This window comes from Phoxinus phoxinus (genome assembly GCF_949152265.1).
Source record: "Phoxinus phoxinus genome assembly, chromosome: 22".
NCBI lineage: Eukaryota > Metazoa > Chordata > Actinopteri > Cypriniformes > Leuciscidae > Phoxinus > Phoxinus phoxinus.
In genome coordinates this window covers 14,476,661-14,502,110 of record NC_136897.1, presented here as the reverse complement: position 1 = coordinate 14,502,110, position 25,450 = coordinate 14,476,661, and the positions used below count along the sequence as shown (strand labels likewise).

The 25,450-nt window shown below is 36.7% G+C and overlaps 1 protein-coding gene across 1 annotated transcript in view; it reads left to right on the top strand.

Moving 5' to 3' along the window:
• The window catches only part of suclg2 (succinate-CoA ligase GDP-forming subunit beta), a 117,429-nt gene that overhangs the window by 38,304 nt on the left and 53,675 nt on the right, over positions 1-25,450 (top strand). The window contains exons 3-6 of the mRNA XM_079597266.1: positions 14,479-14,578; positions 16,499-16,589; positions 20,659-20,811; positions 22,329-22,418. Coding sequence (XP_079453392.1) covers positions 14,479-14,578; positions 16,499-16,589; positions 20,659-20,811; positions 22,329-22,418 — 434 coding nt within the window. The remainder of the gene's footprint in view (positions 1-14,478; positions 14,579-16,498; positions 16,590-20,658; positions 20,812-22,328; positions 22,419-25,450) is intronic.

The window sequence follows — 25,450 nt, the reverse complement described above, 5'->3', positions numbered from 1 at the left end:
AAGAAAGAGAAAGAAAAAGAGAAAGAAAGAAAGAAAGAAAGAAAGAAAGAAAGAAAGAAAAATAAGGAAGATTTAACCAAGGTTAGAATAAAGTTAGCCTATTAGTTTTAAATAAATAAAACAATTAAAAAAATAAATAAAGCTTCAGGTACAGTATTTAACCAAGGTCCAAATAAAGTGGGATGGATGGATGGATTGATGGATATATTGATAAAGCTTCATGTACAGTATTTAAGGTCCAAATAAAGTCAGATAGATAAATAAATAAATGTGCAGTAAATCATAACAATTATGACATTGTACATCTATCTTGGAAGTCTCTGGTCCAATCATTGCATTTGGTCCAAATGCAAGGATGTCCCACCTGTCTGTCAACAAATGTATTTCCAGACCTCCATGCAAACATCACACGTCATCAGCGTGTTTTGTAAAATATACAGAGTTTTACACAGTTTTTACAGCCTTTTACAATTACTCTTGAACCAAAACAAGCTTATTCTGTGTTCACACCATGCCGTAACCGTAATTACGAGATGGCAACCCGTGACGTTCTACTCGGAGCTGTTCCCGTCCTTGGACTCGGATTTATGTGTCTCTATGTCAAAACTGAAACTGAAATGAATCATGTGTTTTAAAGGAGGTGTGGCTTTGGAGACGCTCTGAAGGGAGGGTGGGATCTCATGCTTTCAAAGCTAGCTTGCTAATGCTAGCCTCTCCTAAATTGCCTACCCTACCTTTAAGTTGAAGTACTACAATAACTAAAAATAAAACACAGACAAAACTTTATAGACAAAAGCTAATAAAAATGTCAAAAACGCATAACAAAATAAATAAAACGGTAACTAAAAACATATTTTTCTTCAAATAAATAAATATATATTTCTTCCATCAGTGATGCTATAATAACACTGGCCAACATTTCTTCCACTGTGTTCTTTGTTAAAAAAAAAAAGATGAATAAAATTTGCAGCTCTTATAGCTGTATATATTTTTTAAAACATGAGAATGGCACTGCAATACAGAACACTTTGCCAACTATAATGTCTTATTTTTGCAACAAAGTGTGAATATACCAACCCACACTACCTAAAAATACATTTTAGTATAAGGTGACAAAATGTGTTTTCTCTTAGTTATTACTTGGCCCGTCTCAGCCTCAGACACGCAGCCCACACACTGTTCACAAACCGCCTGATGTATATTGCATTGTACACAAATGTGGCAAAAGCAGGCAGACACGACCTGCACATAAATACCGCTGTCGAAACAAACTCCCATTTGAGGCATTTGTGGTCTGTTGATCTTGAGAAGACCGTATAGGTCCTGGAGCTTCAGGCTGTTCCTGGAGAGAAAAAATTGTCTGGATTAACTTCATATATCATTTTAAGACGTGATTTGATGTGTAGCTTCAGGTTAAACAATCAAAAAGGTAGTTTTCTTTCTTGAAGGCATTTGAAGTGTCACTCCGGTGATGGGTGAATGAAATCGTCAACTTGAGTATGTCGAACTGCAAGGCATTACAAGGTTAGAATTAAAAAAAAAAAAAGTGTGTGTGTGATGTATAAACTCATTTTAAAACCATAAAGCCATGGGCCATGTACTTCCTCCACTTTTTAATTTGCAGCTCACATCATTAATCTATGAGAAATAAGTGGATGCTGTGAGTTAAAGTGCACCATTTGGCATGGGCATTACTCCTGCTCTCGCTAAATAGAGATAATTGACGTGAAGTGATGGATGGCACATAATGTACTGGAATTCTGGATACCATGCAGTACTTGATTTGGTAATGATGATATACAATTATTTCTATGGATATGCATACAGATGTACTGCTGTACTGATATATCTGTTTTTGTACTTCTAATTGGCAATTCACCTTTGGCTAAGCCCCGCCCCCCTTACTTACTGTTGCTACCTCCGACAACTTCATCTGGGCTCTGGTTTGGTATCAACATGGCTTATGCTGTGACGGCTCTTCCTGCTGACATTTTATCAAACTTTTATAAAGCAGCAAATAAAGTGTCCGATAGAAGTAGGCAAAAGGGGCTCAGTGGCTATATTCAAGACATACGGTGAAACGCAAGCAACAACAAGGCATCCAAATAGAGGCAAAAGCATAACGGTCACAGTCAAAAAATGAGCCACAGCATATCCTAATCGAGACAGAGGCTGGGACTAACAATATCAGGAGAAACACTGTCATGCAGAGCTGGGTAGGTCTCTATTGACTTTTATAATCGTTATTATTTACAAAGCAAACGGACTACGCGAGTATAAAGCTGTATTTATTAGCAGCGTGTGCTAGCGTATCAACCATTAGCTGCTAGGGCAGAGAACCGAAATCATAATAACCTAAACCACCATAAAACTGTCTAACTAGTATAACTTCACAGTAAGGTTAAAAGCTAAATGTATCTTAGAGCAAAAGTGAGCTTGTTGATCTTGAGGGGTTTCGCTGACTGAGGACGTCCACACAGTTTAATCCAAAGACGACACTTGTCAGTATTTAACTTCGGTTTTGGGAAGGGGAAAAAACGGACACCCCCTCCAACCTCTCTGGGAAACGCGTATCTGTTTTACAAATGCCCCAGGCACAACGTTTAACCATATTTTTGATAAAACGACGACGTAATAGCCTGCCGAGACCAAAAATATGAGCCGCCTGCGTTGAAGTCAATGGAGCGCCGTGAAAAAGTGTCGGAGCCTCTGTGGGAGCTCGTTCTTGGCTGCGCTGTGATTGGTCAATCTACATTCTAGGGCGTGGCTTAGCCAAAGGCGAATTGTAATACAGGTATTATTCCAAAGCTTGGGCTCAGTAGGATTTTTAATAGAAATTAACCCCTTGTGTTATGTTGCGGGTCAATTTGACCCGTTTCGATTTTCTAGTTGTTGGAAATACTGGTTAACCTATGTTTTTTTTCTTGATATTTTGTGACTTTTTCTCATTTATCATCATGAACATGCATGCAAAGTTTCAACATCCTGATGTGTTTTGACATATACAAACAAAATTACTATTACGTTCGTGATGTTCGCGGGTCAATTTGACCCGCATATTTTAACGCTCGGAGGCAACTGTACCGACCCAAAAATAATAACATTTATTGGTTATATTTTGTTATTGTGGCTTTTTACTACCGTATGAAGCAAAAAAATTAGCTTGTCCATATTTATTTCAATACAGAAAAATATTTTGTCAGCCAGATTGTAAAAATTAGCTATCATTTCTTTTTTCAAGCTACCTGAAATAAAATTAAACCTTTGTTTTTTTTCTTGATATTTTGTGACTTTTTCTCAGTTATCATCATGATCATGCATGCAAAGTTTCAACATGCTGATGTGTTTTGACATATACAAACAAAATTACTATACGTTCATATTATTACTAATAGTGTCAGTTTGACCCTCATAGGCAGCTATTCAAAGGAAACTGTACAGTCACAAAATAAAAACATTTATTTTATGTATGGCAGGGCACTTGTGATGTGAGTTGTGCCCATCCAAGTGTGAGAGCAAAACCAGCACCGTGTGTGAAGTGCATGAAATTCATATGCAGAAAACACACACTTGCTGTGTGCTCATCATGTCAGAAGTAACTTCTTGACTTTATGAAATGAGTCTACAAAACAAAAGTTGAGCCAACTTAGGAAAAGTAAACATTATTTTCATTATACAGCTAAATTTAATTTATCAGTTATGATGTTCTAAGCATAAAATGTAAAAAAACAAAACAAAAAAAATATATATTTTAAAAAAAACAGTATACTGTTAATCAAAAATAATACAATTTTGTCAAAACAAAACAGTTTTAAAAAATGGTTAAAAAATATTTTCATAAATAATGTTCATATATTTTTTGTTGTTGTAATGTTTGACAAATGTTTATATTAAAAGTTTACAATTTCTACCTGAATCTTTGCTGTTTTTCATAGTGTAATTTTTGAGGAATTGTATTGAATCCAATTAGGGTCAATTTGACCCGAACCATAAGGGGTGTACACAGAAATCCAACATAACACAAGAGTTAATACATGCGTTAAATTGATCCAAAATTACAGTAGGTAACATTACAGTGTTACAAAATATAAATGCTACCCTTTTGAAGTTTCTAAGAAAAGTTAAAAATGCATATATTAAGCAGCACAACCGTTTTTAACATTGATAATAATACATGTTTCTTGAGCAGCAATTATCAGAATCAGCATATTAGAATGATTTCTGAAGGATCATGTGACACTGAAGACTGGAGTAATGGCGTTTAGCTTTGCCATCACATGAATACATTACATTTTAAAATGTTAAAAAGTTAAAAACAGTTATTTTAAATGTGCAAGTTTTCATTTGTACTGTACTGTAAAAATGCAGCCTTGGTTGAGCGTAAGATACTTTTTTCGTAAACATAAAAAAATATATATACTGACCTCAACCTTTTGAATGGTTGTATAACTTTAATTATATTGATTACTTTGTAGTTAGATTTGTTAAGTAAAACCAAAAACCATAAAATAAAGTATTTGTGTAGTATTTTACAGTGCTTTACTCGTACAAAATGTGTTAGCATTTTTGAACTTGTGTTCAGTGATGGCGGCAATTTTAATGAGCTATTTTCTTAAAGGGGGGGTACAATGGTGTTTCATGTATTCAGAGTTGTTTACAGTGTTAAAGAGATGGATTCTCATGCTAATAATGGCCAAAGTTTGAAAAGTTATTTTGAACGAATAACAGAGAATTTCTGTGCTGAAAATCATACTTCCGGGTTGCAACACGTTTCGGCTGGTTTTTTTCTATCGTAGATCTAATGACGTAGACCAGAGTGGAACTCCTTATATGAGCATTGCTCTCGGAAAAGCGCGTTCACGCACACGTCGATCAGAGGAGAGAAAGACCGCGCTCATCGACGCGCTACTACCGGAAATCATCGTCAGCAGCGCTAAATAGGAATGGTTGATGTCAAGAATGTCTCCAAAAAAGTGTGTTTTGGGATGTGAGGGAAAGTTTACCTTGTTCAGCTTCCCAAAGAACCCAGTGTTACTGGAACAGTGGATGCAGTTTGTATGTTGTGGATGCTCCCGCTTGACTCTATAGCTCCGCCCACGCCCAAAATCAAGGACCTCGGCTTTTTCCGGATAGAATCGGAAAGCTGTATTTTTATTTTATAAATATGATGAAACTAAAGACTTTTTGGAGATATGAAGGACGCACTATTACTCTATAGGTACTCAAGATTAACATGAGATTGACTGAAACTAAGTATTTTACCCCCCCCCCCCCCCCCCTTTAAACTCAAGTAAAAAGAAAAAAAAAATTAAGTGATGTAAAATGGCTGGATAAACCTTTCTTTTACTTTTTTGCATAGCAATGTTGTCCTAAACTTTTAGATGCCTGAATGGTTAATGTTAAGACTTAGGACATAATTACTTTTATGGCAATTCTGCAACTCCTTAAAGGCACAGTTCGCTCAAAACCCTGAATTACTTTCTTCTGCAGAACACAAAAGAATATTTTTTTGAAGAGTTACTTTTGACTTCTATTGGAGAAAAAAAAAACTCAAAATAACTTCCTTTGTTATACAGAAAAAAGTATGTCATACAGCCAGGTTTGGAATGAGATGGTGAACTGAATACATGACATCATTTTCATCCAACATTAAAGTCACAATGAAATCAAAATGGACAATTCTTGTTAGTTTATGGAGTTGCAGTATTGATTTTTTTTTGTTTTTGTTTAAGAAGCCGTTTCACTTGAATATACATCACAAAAGGAAAGAAAATACTATTATGAGAAAGGACTTCCTTTCATGTCGACTTTAAGGGTGTTCACACTTGGCAGGTTTGCTTCTATTAAAGTCCCCCTGTGGTGAAAATCAAGCTTTTATTGTTGTTTATATGTCTGTGTTATTTTTAATATGCTTTAAGACAAACCATGTGCAAATTCATGTCAACACCATTGCTGAGTATTTTCTCCTTAAAACTGCAGTGAACCAAAGACAAATTGCTGGTGTTTCTGACATCACAAACTACCTTGTAACCAATCACATCAACGTGTGATCACCATCGAGTGGATCTCTGAGCTGGTGTGAGTGAGTGGAGGCGGGGCTAATTTGCATATTCATAGAATCGCGGATACTAAATGAGTCAAGGGTGTTGAGTTATATTCAATAAATTGTAAAGGGCACCTATTATGCAAAAATCACTTTTACATGGTGTTTGAACATAAATGTGTGTTGGCAGTGTGTGTACACAACCATCCTACAATGATAAAAATCCCCATAAATCATAAGCACTGTCTCAGAACAAGCCGTTCTCAGATTCGGGGCAATGTGACGTAGATTTCCACAAGCCCCGCCCACAACGGTTGATTGACACTGCAGTCTGAGCATAGACCCGCCCTGAGTGAGCTAAACGCAGTCCGCCATTGTTTCGACGCCAGAGCAGCTGTAGACAAGAATGTCTCCTAACTTAGTCCTAAGCGATTGAGGTGTTTTGTTGGATGTAAGAATGAACACAGCAGTCGTCATTTACTCTCGTTGGATCAGTACCAACTGTTCGTGATCCAGCTTACAGTCTCTGGAGCGACAGGCATAACGTCACTGATCACGGCAGAAATTAAAGTGAGAGCGAGCACTTTATGACAGCTCGAGCTCATCGAGTCGTTTTACAGATATAAAGTTTACCAGTTTATTAAGCACCCACTGAAAAGGTGTGTATATATTTGTTTACTGTTAGTTGTAACGAGAGTTTTGTGTACTTTGCTGTGTATGTTGATGATAATGAAAGCGAGCGAGAGAGAGAGAGTTTATGGATAAGACTTTAATGCGCACTTATACTGTTTATCCAGCTCTTACTGTGATTTTCTGGGGTAGAACTCTGCCCTACAAAGCAAAAAGGCAGTAACTACGCAGAGTGCAGAACTGAGAAAAATGACTTTAAAGTTATCCTGTCATCCAGCCTAAGTAGTTGTAGGTAGATTATTGGACATGTGGCTGTTTTGTTACTTTATATTGGCTTATTCTTTGTACATATCAATCCTCATATTTAATTTGACATTTTACCCCTATTTTGCAGTTACTGTATTCTTGCTTTGTATTACTTACCAAAAAAGTGGCACCATACCAAGGAAAAAGGCAGTAACTACAGATTCTCCAAAAACTATTTTGCCACAACTAGGGCTCTGGGTGTGTTAGATACACTGTATTTGAAATAATTGGAACCATTTGTTTTCCTGAACATGGATATACCAAACCCAAACTAATTAGACCATTTTAGGTAAATATTTTCCACCCGGAAGCTGTTCTGGTGCTGAAACGGCTGCTTAACCCTTATGTGCTGTTGGGGCTGTTTTCAGCCACTATGGGGTATTTTTGAGTCTTATTTTGGCCATAACTTTTTCCGTGTTTCAGCAAATGGAATGATTTTTGGTGACAAAGCTTATTTTTACACATATTTTAGGAAAATGCTTTGAAAATTTTCAAAAACTTAACAGTACACTCTGGGCAAATTCACTACCCTTTCGTTATGTTCGTGGCTGAAAACAGCCACTACTTTAAACTGCTGTAAAAATTGATCAGATAAATATTTTTTTTGCCATTTTTTTTGCATAAATCTATTAATCAACCTCAGTCCTGTTCAAAACTACTAAATGTTTTTTTTTAAAAAATCAAGATTTTATCTCTTTAATTGCCAAATTCATAAATTATGTCATTGATTTAGGAGGGGAAAAAACACAAAATTACTTATTTTCAATATAAAATGTGATTGTGGACTGGATTTTTTTTACCTTTTATCACAGTCTTGGACATGTCAAAGATTAGAAACAACATTGGTTTTGATGTAGTGTTAATTTTGTCACCCATTTTTAATTTAGTCTTAGTCTTAGTCTTGTGCCAAATGTCCTTGTTAGTTTTAGTCATATTTAGTCATTCACATATCTTTTTTTGTTAGTCTAGTTTTAGTCGACTAAAAGTCTCATCATTTTAGTCTAGTTTTAGTCAAAAGAGAACTTAAGGTATCTTAGTCAAGTTTTAGTCGACTAAGTCTTTTCATTTTAGTCAAGTTTTAGTAAAAAAAAAAAATCTTCTTTTTTTTAATAACACATTATTACTGAGATTATTTCTGATTAACATTTCAGTAAAAAAGTGTTTCACATATCTCACATATTGGTAAAATGTCATAATGACCTAACAAAATACACTTGTTGAATGATTTTTGTTGAATGCAACTGTTAAACATCTGGTTTTCAATTTCTGATTTAGGAGACACATTTACAAATGATGAAACTGTTCTGTATTTTATTTTAACCATCACAATTCAAAAGCTGGGGCCCAACAGACTCCGACTGAAGTTACAAAGGCGCGGGAAGAGGTTTCATAGTTTTTCAGTCACCATTTTTGAATAAGAAACAATATCAAGACTATAAAACTTGTAAAAACTCCGCGAATCACAACAAGTGTATCGAGAACACTCGTTTAAACAGCGCATACACTCGAACTTGACTGCACCTCACATTTTTTACTTTATTGATACTGCTTTTAATCAACGGTCCGGTTAACGGGACACCTAAGCCTTTAAAGAAAAGGGTTATTAGTCTGTTCATGTACAATAAAAAGCCTGCGCAGCTACAGGAAATATAATTTAACACAACAAGCCTGCCTAGTGCTAACGTTAGACGGTGGACTTGCGCTCAGGATTTTTTTTTTTTTTTTTTGAGCGGCGTGTGGACGAATTCTTTCTACGCACACACACCATTTTATGTAACAATCTGTGCGTATGTTTAAACATTTTTTTTTAAATGGCTTGGTCGAATTCTAATGTAGAATGCGCTTCTAAGTATAACACACTTTGCCATGAAAAACAGAGCGTTGCCATGGATCGTTGCCACACACAGGATTCTAACCGGCCTAGAGACGGAGCGCATTATTTTCTTTAGTGGAAGCAATACAATCGTAACCTGCATAATGTATGTGCCAAAACAAACACCATAGCTTCGTAATGTTACTTGAGCAACAGCGCGAACTCATTCGGAATATTTTAAAGGCGTACAGCTGATGAAAAAGCAGAGGCGATTGTAGACGAAAATGAAGAGAGATTTTATCTTAGTTTTTATTTTATGCAAAACATTTTCGTCTCGTCTTTTTTCGTCAACAATAATGCATGTTAATTTAGTCTTAGTCAGCGTTTTTGAACAGTAGTGCAGTCTCGTCATCGTCTCGTCTTAGTCATGGAAAAAAAGGTCGTTGACGAACATATTTCGTCTCGTCTCGTCTGACGAAATTAACACTATTTTGATGCATTGTTAGTTTTTGTGCAGCATCAGATTTTAACTTTTTCTCCCTCATTTACGGTTCGTGGCTGTTTTTGCCCCATTGACTTCCATTATAACCACATTTTTTGATTGCAAAGCCATGACACCATATAATCATGCATTTTTGATTGTTGGTGGTTTTCCCTGTTGGGAAGAGGTAAAAATTTAAATTTTTACTGTTGATAACCAGGTGGCACCATTAACCCTTTAGATAGGCCTGTGCAAAAAAAAGCTTAGTTTCTGGCTTTTACATGGAGTTATATGGAGTATAATAGCATAATAAAGTGTGTGTGTGTGTGTGTGTGTGTGTGTGTGTGTGTGTGTGTGTGTGTGTGTGTGTGTGTGTGTGTGTGTGTGTGTGTGTGTGTGTGTGTGTGTGTGTGTGTGTGTGTGTGTGTGTGTGTGTGTGTGTGTGTGTGTGTGTGTGTGTGTGTGTGAGTGTGTGAGTGAGTGAGAGAGAGAGACCTCACCTTGATGCGTCTGAGAAAATCAAAATATGCACCTCAGCTCTCAGAACTACATGGAGTAAACAAAAACAAAGTAAGTGTATTTATGCATCTGCTGCCTTTTGATGGTGAGAAATGCAGACTAAACAAAAACTAAGCAAGTGGATTTGAACACTTGCATGCAAGCCTGCTGGTCATTTGATGGTGAGAAGAGCAGCAAGCAACATGAGAAAGGGCTTGACTTGTAGTGAAGTTTTAGAGATGAGTATGCAGCCTGACCCCTCCAGCGAGCTGCAGGATGTATTGTCTTCTCCCTCTGACACCACAGACTCAGGAGAGGCAGATCCTGATTTGGATGTGGCACCCTCATCATCCTCTCTAGCTTCCACTGAAGGCGAGGGGGATTCGGAGGATCCTGGGTCTGGGTGGATTGGGAGAAACGGCGAAGTGTGGTTTTCCACCAACGCGGAGACAACTCCCTTTCTTCAGCCTGCCAGAGGCGTGACTCCAGGGCCGACGAGATGATTGACCTCATTGTCAGCATGACCAACCTCCAAAACGCAGAGCTCTGCTGATTTCTTGAATCTTGAGAGGGACATGGTGGCTCTAAAAATCGCACGACCACTGCGATCATCCCACAGGCAACGTGTGGACTCCCCTCTGGACCTGTAGACGCCGGCCAAAATCAGTAGCCCCATGTATGCACGGAGATCTGTGGAGTCCACCCCGGTCCAGTTTCTCATTGTGCGGCGCCCATAAAAAACAGATTGAACACAGAATCGATGTTCTGGACCCTTGCGATGGCATAGCGCGTCGGCCATGAAGTCATGCCTCTGGCAGGCTGAAGAAAGGGAGTTGTCTCCGCGTTGGTGGAAAACCACACTTCGCCGTTTCTCCCAATCCACCCAGACCCAGGATCCTCCGAATCCTCCTCGCCTTCAGTGGAAGCTAGAGAGGATGATGAGGGTGCCACATCCAAATCAGGATCTGAGTCTCCTGAGTCTGTGGTGTCAGAGGGAGAAGACAATACATCCTGCAGCTCGCTGGAGGGGTCAGGCTGCATGATCATCTCTAGAACTTCACTGCAAGTCAAGCCCTTTCTCATGTTGCTTGCTGCTCTTCTCACCATCAAATGACCAGCAGGCTTGCATGCAAGTGTTCAAATCCACTTGCTTAGTTTTTGTTTAGTCTGCATTTCTCATTATCAAAAGGCAGCAGATGCATAAATACACTTACTTTGTTTTTGTTTACTCCATGTAGTTCTGAGAGCTGAGGTGCATATTTTGATTTTCTCAGACGCATCAAGGTGAGTTCTCTCTCTCTCTCACACACACACACACACACACACACACACACACACACACACACACACACACACACACACACACACACTTTATTATGCTATTATACTCCATATAACTCCATGTAAAAGCCAGAAACTAAGCTTTTTTTTTGCACAGGCCTATCTAAAGGGTTAATGGTGCCACATGGTTATCAACAGTAAAAATTACAAATTTCACCTCTTCCCAACAGGGAAAACCACCAACAATCAAAAATGCATGATTTTATGGTGTCATGGCTTTTAAATAAAAAAATGTGGTTATAATGGAAGTCAATGGGGCAAAAACAGCCACGAACCGTAAATGAGGGAGAAAAAGTTAAAATCTGATGCTGCACAAAAACTATCAATGCATCAAAACCAATGTTGTTTCTAATCTTTGACATGTCCAAGACTGTGATAAAAGGTAAAAAAAAATCCAGTCCACAATCACATTTTATATTGAAAATAAGTAATTTTGTGTTTTTTCCCCTCCCAAATTAGTGACATAATTTATGAATTTGGCAATTAAAGAGTTAAAATCTTGATTTTTTTAAAAAACATTAAGTAGTTTTGAACAGGACTGAGGTTGATTAATAGATTTATGCAAAAAAAATGGCAAAAAAATATTTATCTGATCAATTTTTACAGCAGTTTAAAGTAGTGGCTGTTTTCAGCCACGAACATAATGAAAGGATGGGAATTTGAACAATGCACAAGTGTTAAAGTCTCACATTGCTAAGCTGTATCAAGGCCCAAATGGGGACAATTTATTTTAAATAGGACCACATTATTATGTGTGAGTATTAGATTAATGTGTGTCTGTGTAATGTAGTATCTGCTATACCTACAAATCACATTAATGTTAAAGCACTGCAAAACAACTTTTCTTTGGAGCAATATAGGCAAGTTAAACTCCAATTCAACAGAGCAAAACAAAATAATTTAGCTTAAGTGTTTCTAAGGCTTTTCAAACTCTTATGATGATAACTAAGATAAACAAGTTGATGATTTTATATGGTGTAGTATCTGTTTCATTAGGTTTATAAACACAAAGTACTGAATGAAATGAATACATGGGACAGATATTTTAAATGAGTATATGGCAGTATGGGGAAACCAGGCTATTCCGAACCCATGGTGCGCACCAAATAGTAAACCAAGACTGCTAAAAAGTTGGGTCTCGGTCCTCTTCCAAACAAACTGGTGTGGATTGACTGAAATATGAATGCAACTCAGATTAAAGACATCTAAACTAAGGAACCAAAAACAGGATGTTATGTCACGAGATCCGACCTAAAAAGGACAGAATGCTCAAGCATACCTTTTTTTTTTTTTGTCATAGGAGTTACGTTACCCAATACTACTCGCTACAGATCGGAAATGCCGTAAATGTATCATTCTTTTTTTGGTCCGGATCAAAAAAAACGAGAGAACCGAGTGTAAACACATCTTAAGTCCTGTTGACCACTTTTTTTTTTATCTGAACACTCAGTCCATGTACAACTCTGTCCCTCATTTTGTTCCATCTCAATGTCTCTCACTCCATATCACTCTCATCTCTGTCTTTCTACAGCGCTCATCACATTTGCAGGAGTTTTTTTGTCTAACACTATCAGATCTCTTATCAGGACAGGAGTTGTTTTTGCTAAATCTTCACCCTTGCCAGCCCTCTCCTCAGTTGTTTTGATATATCTCTCTTAGTTTAGATGAAGTGATCCAGCGTCTTCCGTATCTCTGTTTGTGCCGCTTTGCGCTCTTATCCCTCACGGTCGCACACATGATCAATGCTATCAGCTCTGTGTGGCAGTGATAAATTATGCATGCGCTCCAGTCAGTGGCTGAGTTGTGGTTTGTGTGAGTCGCAGTGGTGATAGTGAGTCTTAATCAGCACCTAAAGTGTGAGAACTCTTAATGTCCACCCCGAGGGTCATGAAGAGGAGCGTGGCTCTTTAAGAATGACTTATGTGGGATCCATGGCCTTGCGTTTAGCGTACATGCTCCATCATGTTGAGCTGCGGTGCTATTGTGGATTTAAACCTGAATCTCATTGCTCTCTATTCTCTTCATCATTTCCTGGCTGGTTGCAAATGTTTTGTTAATAAATTAAACAAATATTACATATACAATGCATACAATACTGTTCAAAAGTTTGGTTTTGGTAAGATTTTTTTTCATAAAAAAATAAAATAAAATAAAATCCAGCAATGATACATTACATTGATCAAAAGGAACAATAATGATTTTTTTTTTGCAATTTTATAAAAGGTGCCAATAATTTTTTTCCGGTCCAAACCTCTGATGTGATGAGTCTAGCTGGATGCTGTGGGAATGTGACAAGTTTTAAACCTCCTTCTCACCCTCAATCCTAAACTTGCAAAAATGTATGCTTATACGTTTTATAATGGTGACACTGACACTAGTTAAAAAAATGATAATTCAATCTAGAACATACAGTACATTTTTTTTTTTTTTTTTTTTTTTGCTTGCTTGCTTTTGTTGGTTGTTTATTGATTGGTGTTGTATACAGTATATTAATGTTGAATACTACACTGAAAAGTATTTGGTGTAGAAACAATTTTCACTCAGAAATTGCACATTGTAACACATTGAATGAAATTTGAAATTTTACTGTAGAAAAGTGTAAATAAAATGGAAATAAATATTTGATATATTTTTTTAATAATTATTAAAATATTATAATGAAATAATAATTATTTAAATATTCATTTATTTATTTGTTTTTATAGTAATTAATAAATGTTGCATAGTTGTTCTGAAATATTTTTTAACTTTTTCCAGCTTACCTTTGGAAAAAGTGAGTAAAAAAATTGTGATTCTAGAAAACACAATAAATGAATCGCTCACCTTGATAGAGTAATGGAAAAGAAAATTCTCTGATGTTCTTTTAATCTCAGTCACTCTACTGTCGCTCAACAGTACATGGTCCTTTTCACAAAATTGGATAAAATTATTCATATGCCACAATATTGATCAAATGTTTCAACATATTGTCTCATGACAAGCTATTATTTCCTCATCCGTGTGCTTCCGTCTCAGTGATGTTACCGAGATGAAAGAAATAATGACAAAATTGCTAACCGCTCTGGAAGACGCATCATCAAAACATGCCTGTGGATATCATCATAATATTTAAAATCAAATTACATCTGAAAACACCTCTTCCAATCTCATATCTTTTTTTGCTCGCTTGTTTATCTTTATGTTTGCTGAGATTATGTGTTGTGGTATGAGTGGATACTATTAAACATAAAGGGGAAATGGGACTGTTGCAGGCAGGATTCGAACCTGCGTCACCCGCATAAGCACCACAGTGTGTCCGGGGCAAGTTTTTGTTTTTTTCTTGGCATTTTTGCGCTCTAACCATTTTTATCCCTTTTGATACATTAGAAGCGAAGGAGATTGTCCTGAAAGCTCAGATTTTAGCTGGAGGAAGAGGCAAAGGAGTGTTCGACAGCGGCCTGAAAGGAGGGGTGCATTTAACAAAAGAGTGAGTACCCGCCCAGACCCATTTTCTGAGAAAGAATAGACCTGTTTTCCAGTCTTTCATTCCTCTTAAAACTCGTGTCATTGCTTGACATCCAGTATTTCTCACCAAGAAAATAGCGCAGAATATCACGCTGCTCTCAGCGTTTGTGATGTTCTTAAAACTCCGTTGTAATGCGGAATGATGGATTCCTCAGCTGAGCAAATTATAAGTGTGATAGAAACTATAAAAATGTTGTGAAAAACCCTTGAGAATGAAGGAGACATGTGAAATATGGCAATCTCTTAAAACTTTACCAGAAAGCCATGGGTTTTCCTCAAGTAGGGACTGATTTATGACTGAATGCCTGCGTCGTGTATCACTGTCACATAGTGTACTTCTGCATTTGGGATGAAGCGAATCGTCCAGAGAAAACGCTCTGAAATGTTTTATCTAGCAAATGAGCACAGCGCTTTGTGTCCCTGAGAAATCGTCCCGAGTTTGCTAGCATGTGTTTCTTAAACAACTGAAACTTTTTGTTTGTTTTTTTGTTAGCCTGTGTCATTTTTATTAGTAGTACACTAAAAAGATGACAGGAATTTATGAGGAGAGAGATTGTACAACGGTATCAAAATGCCTCGAGACAGACATATGAAATATAAAATAGTCTGGAAAACATGCGTCCACATGCAGTTTCATCCAATATCATCTTGCTAGAATCCTCTACGCAACAATGAACACAGCGTGAGCTCTGCTGCAATGTCTGATCTGCGAAAATTAGATCCGTGAGTGAAAAAGATTCTCTGAACATTCAGGATTGTTTATGAGTTAGCAGTTTGACTCCTTCACTGAACCGCAAGTCATTTCTGTTTCAAAATTAATCAGGATTTGTTACTGTGATGTATATTTTAGGGTTGAGAGACTTACATCAGTCTGTTACTGACTGGTTGTTCAAATGACGTGCGATTAAAAATGCATATTCGCACTGTAAAAATGTAGTTTTGATGTATAAATTAATATAATTCTATAATTAATAATGCTATTCTAAAAAAAGTTCTAATGTTCTCTCTAAAAAAAAAAGTGATTGTTTATTTTATACAGGATATGTGGTCCAATCTTTGTTTTTGTGAGAGCCATAATAAATAAATAAAAAATTCCCCCCCACCAAACAGAGAAATATTCTTAGAAAATAGAGTGATAATTATTAATGATGCAGCACATTTTTTCTTTTTACAGAAACACTGAAACCAAAATTAAAGTTACAGAAAAGAGTTTATGTAATAATGTAATAATCAATATGTAATAATCAATCAACCGTTGTATATAATATTTCAAATGTATATAAACTTTTTAATGATAAAATTATGAACTTAACTTCATTGTTGAAATATAAACGTTTAAACGGTGCTTGTAATGACTTTAATGACATTTATTCAAACATACATGACGTCATGAAGACAATGGGTGAAGTAAAAATATAGTGAATATTTTAAAGTGCATATATTTAGCAAAATGCTCCTCAGTGTTGCCAAGTCTGAAATTTAATAATATATATAAAAAATACATTCTCAGCGATGACATGAGACATACTTTATCTTTCAACGTACCTTCTGATGTTCATTCATGTTTATTTTGTGCTATAACTTGTATACATAGGAAGAGATGATTAATTCACGTTCTACATCGCACCATCAATAAAGATCGGCAAAGCCATATTTATTGTTTGAATTTCATTATAAAATTGTCAGAATTTGAAAGCTAAGACTTTGTTTCCTATCAAAAGTAACTAAGCACAAAGCTTATTGCGATCATTTGATGTTTTGTGTGCTATGAATTATGGTGCATCACTAATGCTTACAGATACATATATTAGAAGAATTTGTCATGTGAAAGTTGCACGAAACGTCATAGTAAATTAAAATGATACACATATCTCTGTTTCAGTCCTGCTGTTGTTGGAGAGTTGGCTGGTAAGATGCTCGGCTTCAATCTGACCACCAAACAGACCCCGAAGGAAGGAGTGAAAGTAAAAACGGTACGGAGGACAGGACCTTGTTTATCTCAGGCATAATTTCTTCTTTTTAATGTTGTTTCTATGAATAAATAATCGTTTTTTGGACTAGGAAATGAAATTCTCTCTCTCTCTCTCTCTCTCTCTCTCTCTCTCTCTCTCTCTCTCTCTCTCTCTCTCTCTCTCTCTCTCTCTCTCATCCTGCTCCATTTAAAGATGCTCTATTTTTAAGAAACCTTCTTTTGCAATTAGCTTAGGTTAGGTGTCATAGGTCACTGAGATGAATAAAACCATGCGAGTCAGATCCCGGTGTGCAGGGAATGTCGGTAAACAGGCATTTCCATGTGTCACTAACTAGCAGAAATCTCATTTTCCTCCCTCTTTCTCTGCTTCTCTCTATGCCTGACACCCACACAGACGGCGTACTCCTACAACCACCCCGTATGTTTATCACTGTTTATCTCTCTCTCCCTCAGGAGGTAATGATGGCTTCCTGCGCTTAGCATGTGTTTGTCCTCTCTTCTTTAAACACAACTTAGAGGCTCCCCATCATCACTCGCTTTTACTCCCGCCAAGCTCTCTCACGCGACCGCCAAAAAACTTTCTGGAGGACGCCATCACATTTTTATCATTTTCCTGCTTGAGAAACAGCCATGGGGGGTGGAAGTGCACGGCTGAAAGAGTAGGACAGATTCATAAGGGAGGTGGTGAGAAGGAACAGAGGTGGGATACAAACAAAAAATAAATAAATGCTTTGAAAATGCCAGCTCGAGCGTGCGGCATCCCCCCACAAACTTCTCTCACTGCATTTGAGCGCGTGTCACATTTGCTATTCAAGAGCCCTCTGGTTTCCTTCTCACATGGATGCGTTATTGTATAATGAGGTTTTCCTCATGAATTCAGAATTCAGTATCGGTTTATTGAGAAGAAAATATGTTTTGTAAAATTGCCCTTCTCTAAGCCTTCAGAAGTCGTTGTTATACTTAGTCGCAGCAATGTATGAGTGAAAAGTTTGCTAGTGAAATACAATTACACATTGCAAATATCAAAAAGGCTAGTGTGTACAGTATATAAACAAAGTACAATGTTATACGCTACCGTTCAAAGGTTTTTTTATGTTTTAAAAGTTTTAAAAGGGAATTAGGTCAATGGCTGATGGCAGTTTGGTTGAAATAAAAACATAAATATTAAAACATGTAATAAATGGATAATTTTTCCCTCTATAGCGCTCAGCCCTATAGGGGGTTGAATATGGATGCTGTCAGTGTGCCATCAGGACTCTGCGTTAATGTGCCGTGTTTCACTCAGGTCTTGTTGGCCTTCTCTGTCTTTTCTGCTGTAATAGACTGAGAAGCATAGAAATAGAGTAGAGGATAAAATAGATGGTAGGATGATGTAGGAAATAGAATGAACAGAGAGTGCAAACGTTTGCCTCTCGTGTTGCCTCTTTCACAATCTGAAAAGGATAAAAATGGACATGGGTGCTGGAGATTGGAGTGTAGGGTAAACCGGGACAATTGTAATACCCTACTTCTACTTTTTTTTCTTTTCTTTTTTTCAGACACAAGCAAAAGAGTTATGTCACTTATTCAACACATGCTCAGTAGAGCTCTGGCTTCTTTCCCACTTGGTGTGAAATGTTCAACCAAAAATAATTCTTATATAAAACAGCCAATATTTAAGTTTTCATGACAGTTCGGTTTCTAGTTTGTTGGTTAAACGTTTACATGAATGACAGATAACACCCATGATTTAAAGTGTAAATTCGCAGATTTTCAACATTTAAATGTCGGTAGTAAATGTAAATGAACAATGTTCACTTGTTCATCTGTGTTCCCTGGACCGAGAAATTCATTATTTGTCAGCAAAAGTCCACCCGATGGCGTGTTTTTGTGTCCCCGCCCACGGACAGTCAGATCGACAGAGGGTTATTAAAACAGTTGTTGTAAGAGTAGGTTTATCACTGGAAATGTTATCTATATATGTACTATGTGTACTCTTTGAACAGCATTATGGTAAAAATGCAACAGCTCTCAGCACACAACAATGTTTTGCTTGGGGTGTAACTGACAGAACGGCGGTTTCTTTCAGTTTTTCCTCATCTGTTTGGCCTAAAACACTCATTGTCATCCGGTTTGAAATGTTCAATACGTAACACAGAGGTTTTTCAGATTTTCCATCACAGCGTTCTCTCTGCATTTACAATTGTTTGCAGTCTTTAGTCACTGCCAACAATGTGCTGGATTCTTCACTGGAAACTAAAGTAACGCACTCTTGCTAAACATTTACCCTTTGAATGAATTCTTGCATTCGAGAACAGTATGACACCATTATTACTAAAAGTTTGTGAAGAAGTATTTCCTATTAAAGCAAGGCGGTATTTGACTCTGGTCTCCTTTTTCGCCTAGTCTCCTGAACATCCTGTTGTTTGTTTTTGTTTTTGTTATTTTCTTTAGTTTTGTTTTGTTTTTAGCCTTTGCATGTTTATTTGACAGTGAAGAAGGGACGACAGAAACCCAATGGTAAGAAACCATATTTCTCCATAGATAATTATTAATATGAATGACAGATAACACCACCGATTTAAGTAGTCTGTTACTTAATGTAAAAATGTTACAATTCCGCCTACTCTCCCCTGCATCCTGTAATTTAAAGGCACAATATGTTCGATTTTTGCATTCAAATATCCAAAAACCAATAGCACAGTGTTTATATATTTTGTTCAATTGTGTACTTGCATTATACCAAATGTTTCCAACAATGTTTAAATCCAGAGAAATTCACAGTTTTAACCAGTGTAACAGCCCGTTGTCATTGTGTCGCCTGTCACATCCGTGTTACCCTCGATTTTCGTAAAAACCATGGAAACACTAAAGTCGTTTTAATATATTATGCGTTTTTTTAGACAGGTGAGCTGTTTGGATACCTTTATCGACAGACAGTAAATGAATCATTGTTATATAGCTCAACTCTCTTTTCTTGATTTACAGCGAGTAACATGTTTGCCTAACAGTTATACAGCATTTTAACTGCATGCCATTTAGCAACACGAGTTATCCAGCTTTTATTAATAATATTCTAAAATGGATCTAGCTTAAGTGTGTCATACCAGCCACCGAGCAAATGCACAAAGTAATGTTATAACAACTTTCAACACACTCAAACGTATTTTAGGATGATTTTTTTTTTTGTAAAAGTAAAAAGCCGCTGTGTTACCCCACAATTTTACAGTAATTCAGCACTTGTGGCCATTTCATTAGAATGAGATAAAATGATGTGAATTTAAGTGATCATACTGTAATTTTAACCAATTTCAAGTTCAGGAAAAGGAGGAGACGGGAACCGGCAAACGTAATTGACTGTAATTGTAATAGACATTAACAACATAATAAAATAAGCAGCAATGGACAACTACAAGAAAGCATAATAAAAACAGCAATGTAAAATGCAAGAAAAAATGGGTTCTCTCGCACCCTTCACTGCCGTCTTTCCTTATATCGTCAATGGGACTCGAGGCCGGTGTGTTGTGCAGGTTTCGCATTAGCATTCGCTAATTGTTATTGTTTTGAATAAGCGACCTCTAGCGGCGAAATTCTGTGTCTAAAATTTATTTAATCAATTATTTGTATTGTTGTTTTAATATGTTTTTAGCCTTTGCGCCTTTTATTTGACAGTGTAGAGGCGACAGAAACCTAATGGTGAGAAAGCATGCTTCCATGGGGAAATAGGACTGTACTGTGTTGCGGGCGAAACTCAAACCTACAAATACCTACACCACACCTCCGTCTTCCCTTGCTTTTCTTCATCAATCCTTCCCTCGTCCTCTTTTGTGTCACTTCCTTTCCATCACTCCTCCATTTTTATTAGGTGTTATTTCAACCCTGTTATTGGTGGTTCTCTCCTTATCCACTTGCCGTCTCTCATTGAGTTTAATGAAGGCTGATTATCTCGTATTAGAAGTAGGAGCAGTGGCCTGCAGCCAGTAAACCTGTGCCCTGCTTCAAAAAAACAGTGTCTGTTGAGACCATAATGAATAGATAACACACAATGATGAATCGCCGTCTCACCTGGTGGATGTGTTTGTGCTGAGCAGGTGATGGTTGCAGAAGCTCTGGATATCTCCAGGGAAACATATTTCGCCATCCTGATGGACCGCTCCTGTAATGGACCCGTGATGGTGGGAAGCCCTCAGGGTGGTGTGGACATAGAGGAAGTGGCTGCAACCACGCCAGAGCTCATCTTCAAGGTATCTCACTTATATCTGACTGAAAAAGGATTTCAAGGGTGTAGGAGTTGAGTTTCTTTGAGATTTTGTGCTGAAGGGGTCTATTTTCTTCTTGATGTTTCGAACTAAACGTCCTTATAGAAAAAGAGCCACAGAAATCTAGATTTATAGAAACAAAATATAGAATTAGAAGAATGATAATATATGTATATATAGTTAAAAACGTTAAATTGCCCTGGAAAATGTATGGAAATAATTATATGAAAAGTCTATAATACATTTCTCTGATAAAGCCAAATCCTTCACTAAGCTACATTTTAAATCACAAGTTTACTTTTGTACAAAATGCTTTCAAATTTTGTTTATACAATACGCTTACAAATTAAGTTTATATGCCCAGAAATCTCTATAAAGATATTTATGTATTAAAATGTATTATGGAATCTACCATCAAAGTCTTACGAAAGCATGAAATATTGTCTATAAATATCTATGAAAAAGTATGAAATGTAAATTCTACAAATGTTTTGCACGAGTACGAAATACCCTGACAAAAAAAAAACAAGTGTTTCAAAAGTATGAAATATTACAAAATCTACAAAAGTATTACAATTGAATGAAATACAAAAGTACTGCAACATCTACAAAACTGTTACATGAAATCAAAATATGAAAATTGTATAATATGAAGTATGAAAGAATTATGAAAAGATTAATGAAAGTGTTACCAAAGTAAGAAATATTTATAAATATATGGACTTATAAATGTATAAATGTAGGAAATATTTAAGTATAATAAAATCTTCAAAACTGAATGTTCCAAAAGTGTAAAAATATGAAGCTGTTTGTGGACATATGGCAGATAAATGTTTAAAAAACTTTCACGAAAGTGTTACAAAGTATGAAATATTACAAAATCTGTAAAAGAATCACAAATTAATAAAATATAAAAACAATTTTTTTATTAGTTTTTATTTTACATTATTTACATATATTACAATACATATATTTATTTTGTATTAACAACTAAAGCCATCAAAATGTCATGGAAATTAATTTATCAAAAAGGATGCATACCCTTGTGTTTACACACAAGTAAAAAAAACAAAGGGTTTATTTATAAGGGTCAGAGAGAGGATACTTTAAAATTAAAATAAAAACCATGCCTACCATTATAAGTGAACCACAAATAAAAATATGATAAAAAAAGATGTACAATATGTCCCCTTTAATGGACGTCTTCCTCATATTAAGACATGTAAAAGCTGTGTCTCATTCTTGTAGCTCTTAGTGACATCTGGTCTTATGCATTATCTTTCTTTTGTGTGTCTATCTCTGTGTATGAGTGATCTTTTAGAGATGGCCTTATAATTGTAAGCCATTGTTCTCCAGCTCTCGTCTTTTTCTCGTTTGAGGTTGGCTGCATGCCAGCGCTTAATTGCAGCTCTCTTGATTTTAATACGAACATCCTCTTTGTGTCAAATTATAGCTGATGGTTGGTTTTCCTCTTGCCTTCTCTCTCCCATCTCTTGCCTCAGGAAGTCATAGACATATTCGAAGGGGTCCGAGACGACCAGGCGCTACGTATGGCAGCTAATTTGGGATTCAAAGGACCATTGGAGAGACAGGTAATGGGTTTGGCCTGAATCGCTGCCAAAGAGATTGTGCCATTAGAGTGTGTGTCGGAACAGAAGCACAGTGGCCCTCACCTCACCTCCCCCCCCCGTCTACTATGTCTCCATTTCTGTCATGGAAAAAAAAAAAAGTGAGAGTACTGGACATGATGACTCTGCCAATACAGTCATTAAACATTACTTATACGCGTTTAGGCCTGAGCAGAAATCACCGGTCATCAACAATTTGTGCTATTACATCGCTCACATAAACCGCCACCTATAAAAAGAGCCCAGATTTGCGGCAACGATAAGTTGAAATCTCCAAGATTTAAAGACATTTACCCTCAGCCCTCTCAGAGTGACTCTAGCACAGGATATTCTGTATGGTCTTCCATATTTTCACTAAATCTATATTTTTCAGATACAAAAATAAAGGCCTCTCTCTATCTATCTATCTATCTATCTATCTATCTATCTATTAGGGCTGTCAAATTATTACAATATTTAATTGCGATTAATCGCATTAATGTCATAGTTAACTCGCGATTAATCGCACATTTTTATCTATTCTAAATGTCTCTTGATTTCTTTTTGTCCCATTATTTTTTTTCTCATTTTAATGCTCTTATCAACATGGAAAAGTGGATCGGCTTGCTTTGTGCAAATGTTTTTTATTGAAAACAAGATTGGCATATACTGTTCAATTCCACACTGACATTCTCACTTGGAGCAAATAATCTCTCACACAATGTAACTCTGTCCATCAATAAAAGGGTGACAGAAATACTGACGAGGAAACGTTACTGATAGTGACGAGTGTGCTGAGATCGCATCAGCGGTGTGTGTGTGTGTGTGTGTGCGTGTGTGTGCTTGGCCATCAAGTGGTATTTCAGACTGGACGTGCTGCGATGATAGCTCAGTTCACAACGACAAAACACACAGATCACTTTGGTCTTGTCAACTAACCCATTTGGCAACTTTTTAAAAGTAAACTTTCCATTCAGAATCGTATTGGCATCCATTTCGGCGTCTCGCGCTCATTATTCATCCACTCAAAACGTAACGTTAAAGAGGGCCGCAGTCGCACACCGGACGAGAAGCGCAGCGCCGCGTATTTAAAATCCGAACACATTATTCCCTATGAGTGTACACACACCGGCGGCGCCATTCTGCGGTTTTATTGCTGGCCATAAACGGAGAAAGTGCGCGTCCGATGTGCTAGACGCGCTCAGTTGTCCTAGACGCGGCTCGGCGCTTCTCGTCCACTCTTTGGCGGCTCGCAAGCCCAAACAAGTGTGTGCGACGTGCTGTTGTTTTGTTAACATGGGTTTGCGTTAACGCCGTTAATAACGCGTTTAACGCACAGCCCTGATATATATATATATATATATATATATATATATATATATATATATATATATATATATATATATATATATATATATATATATATATATATATATATATATATATATGATGAGTGAACTAAGATTGCAGGATGGTTTAACAAAGATTTTCAGGTCAATCTGTTTATTATGTATGTATTTATTTATATAATACACATACACACACATAAAGTCATGGTCAAAATTATTGGCACCCTTGGTAAATATAAACAAAGAAGCCTGGGAAAAGAAATCTGCATTGTTAATCCTTTTGATCTTTTATTCCAAAAAATCACAAGAATCTTTAATTGAAGTAAAAGATTTGATTCCCAAGAAGTCTCTTAATTAAATAAATGTTTTTCTCCAATACAAGTTGGCCACAATTAATGGCACCTTTTTCTTCGATACTTTTTTGCAACCTCCTTTTGACCACCTGACAAGAGATCTCCAGATCCTTAAAATTCCCAAGTCCATGTTGATACACTCTCCTCTTCAGTTTTCTATAGGGTTCATTGTAAGATTTCCAGCAGAGGCAGACGTTTAGATTTTTTATCTGTTGGCATTTTATAGAATCCATAATGCCATGTATCTGAACAAGATGTCAAGGACCTCCAGCAGAAAAATGGGCCCAAAAGATCCAGCAGTATATTTAACTGTGGGCACGGGGTACTTTCTATCCCTGTTTGCACCAAACCCATCTGGTGGGTTTCCTGCCAAAAAGCTCTTTTTAGTTTTATCTGACCATAGAACTCAGTCCAGTTTGAAATTTCAGTTGAGTCTGATAACTGAATATGCTGGAGTTTGTTTTTGTTGAGAGTAGAGGATTTGTTCTTGAAACCCTGCCATACATCATGTGGTGACATAGGTGCTGTATAAATATAACAGAGGCTTTCTGACCCCAAGATTAAACTCATTTGTGCAATTCTCCAGTTTTGGTCCTTGGGAAGCCTTGGACACTCAAAATCTCCTCCGCGCTGTGCATTAAGACAACATAGACACATGTCCTCTACCTGGCAGATTCGTAACATCTTTCGTTGATTGGAACTTCTTAATTTTCAATTCTTTTGCTATTTTCAAACAGCCACTTTCTATTTTTCTAAGCACACACACACACACACACACACACACACACACACACACACACACACACACACACACACACACACACACACACACACTTACTTTGATGAAAGGTTACATTTTTGTGTATTTTTTAAAATAAAAGATCAAAAGGATAAGCAATGTATCTGCACAGCCATCTTCGATCATATTTACCAAGGGTGCCAATCATTCTGATCATGACTGTATACAAACATACATATATAAATAAATGTATAATTTTTGTAAAAATCTAAAATATTTAATTTATAAAATCCTCCAGAGCCTGGTGAGACATTATTGAACTGATGGCAGGTGAAATATGGAAATACGACTTTCATTATCATATTTTTAGTTTTGTTTACATAACTTTTGACAGTGTTGACAAAAAGTATGGGGACATCTGTGTAACATTGTAAAAGGGGCACATTTTTTAAACGGACCTCACCTACCTTCAAAATTTGGCAGGTAAAGTTTGTAAAGAGTCAGTGTTTTCCAACTGCACATGTCCATTCACGCTAAGCACTTTAAAGGAATCTGCTTTAGTTCATGTCATAATTG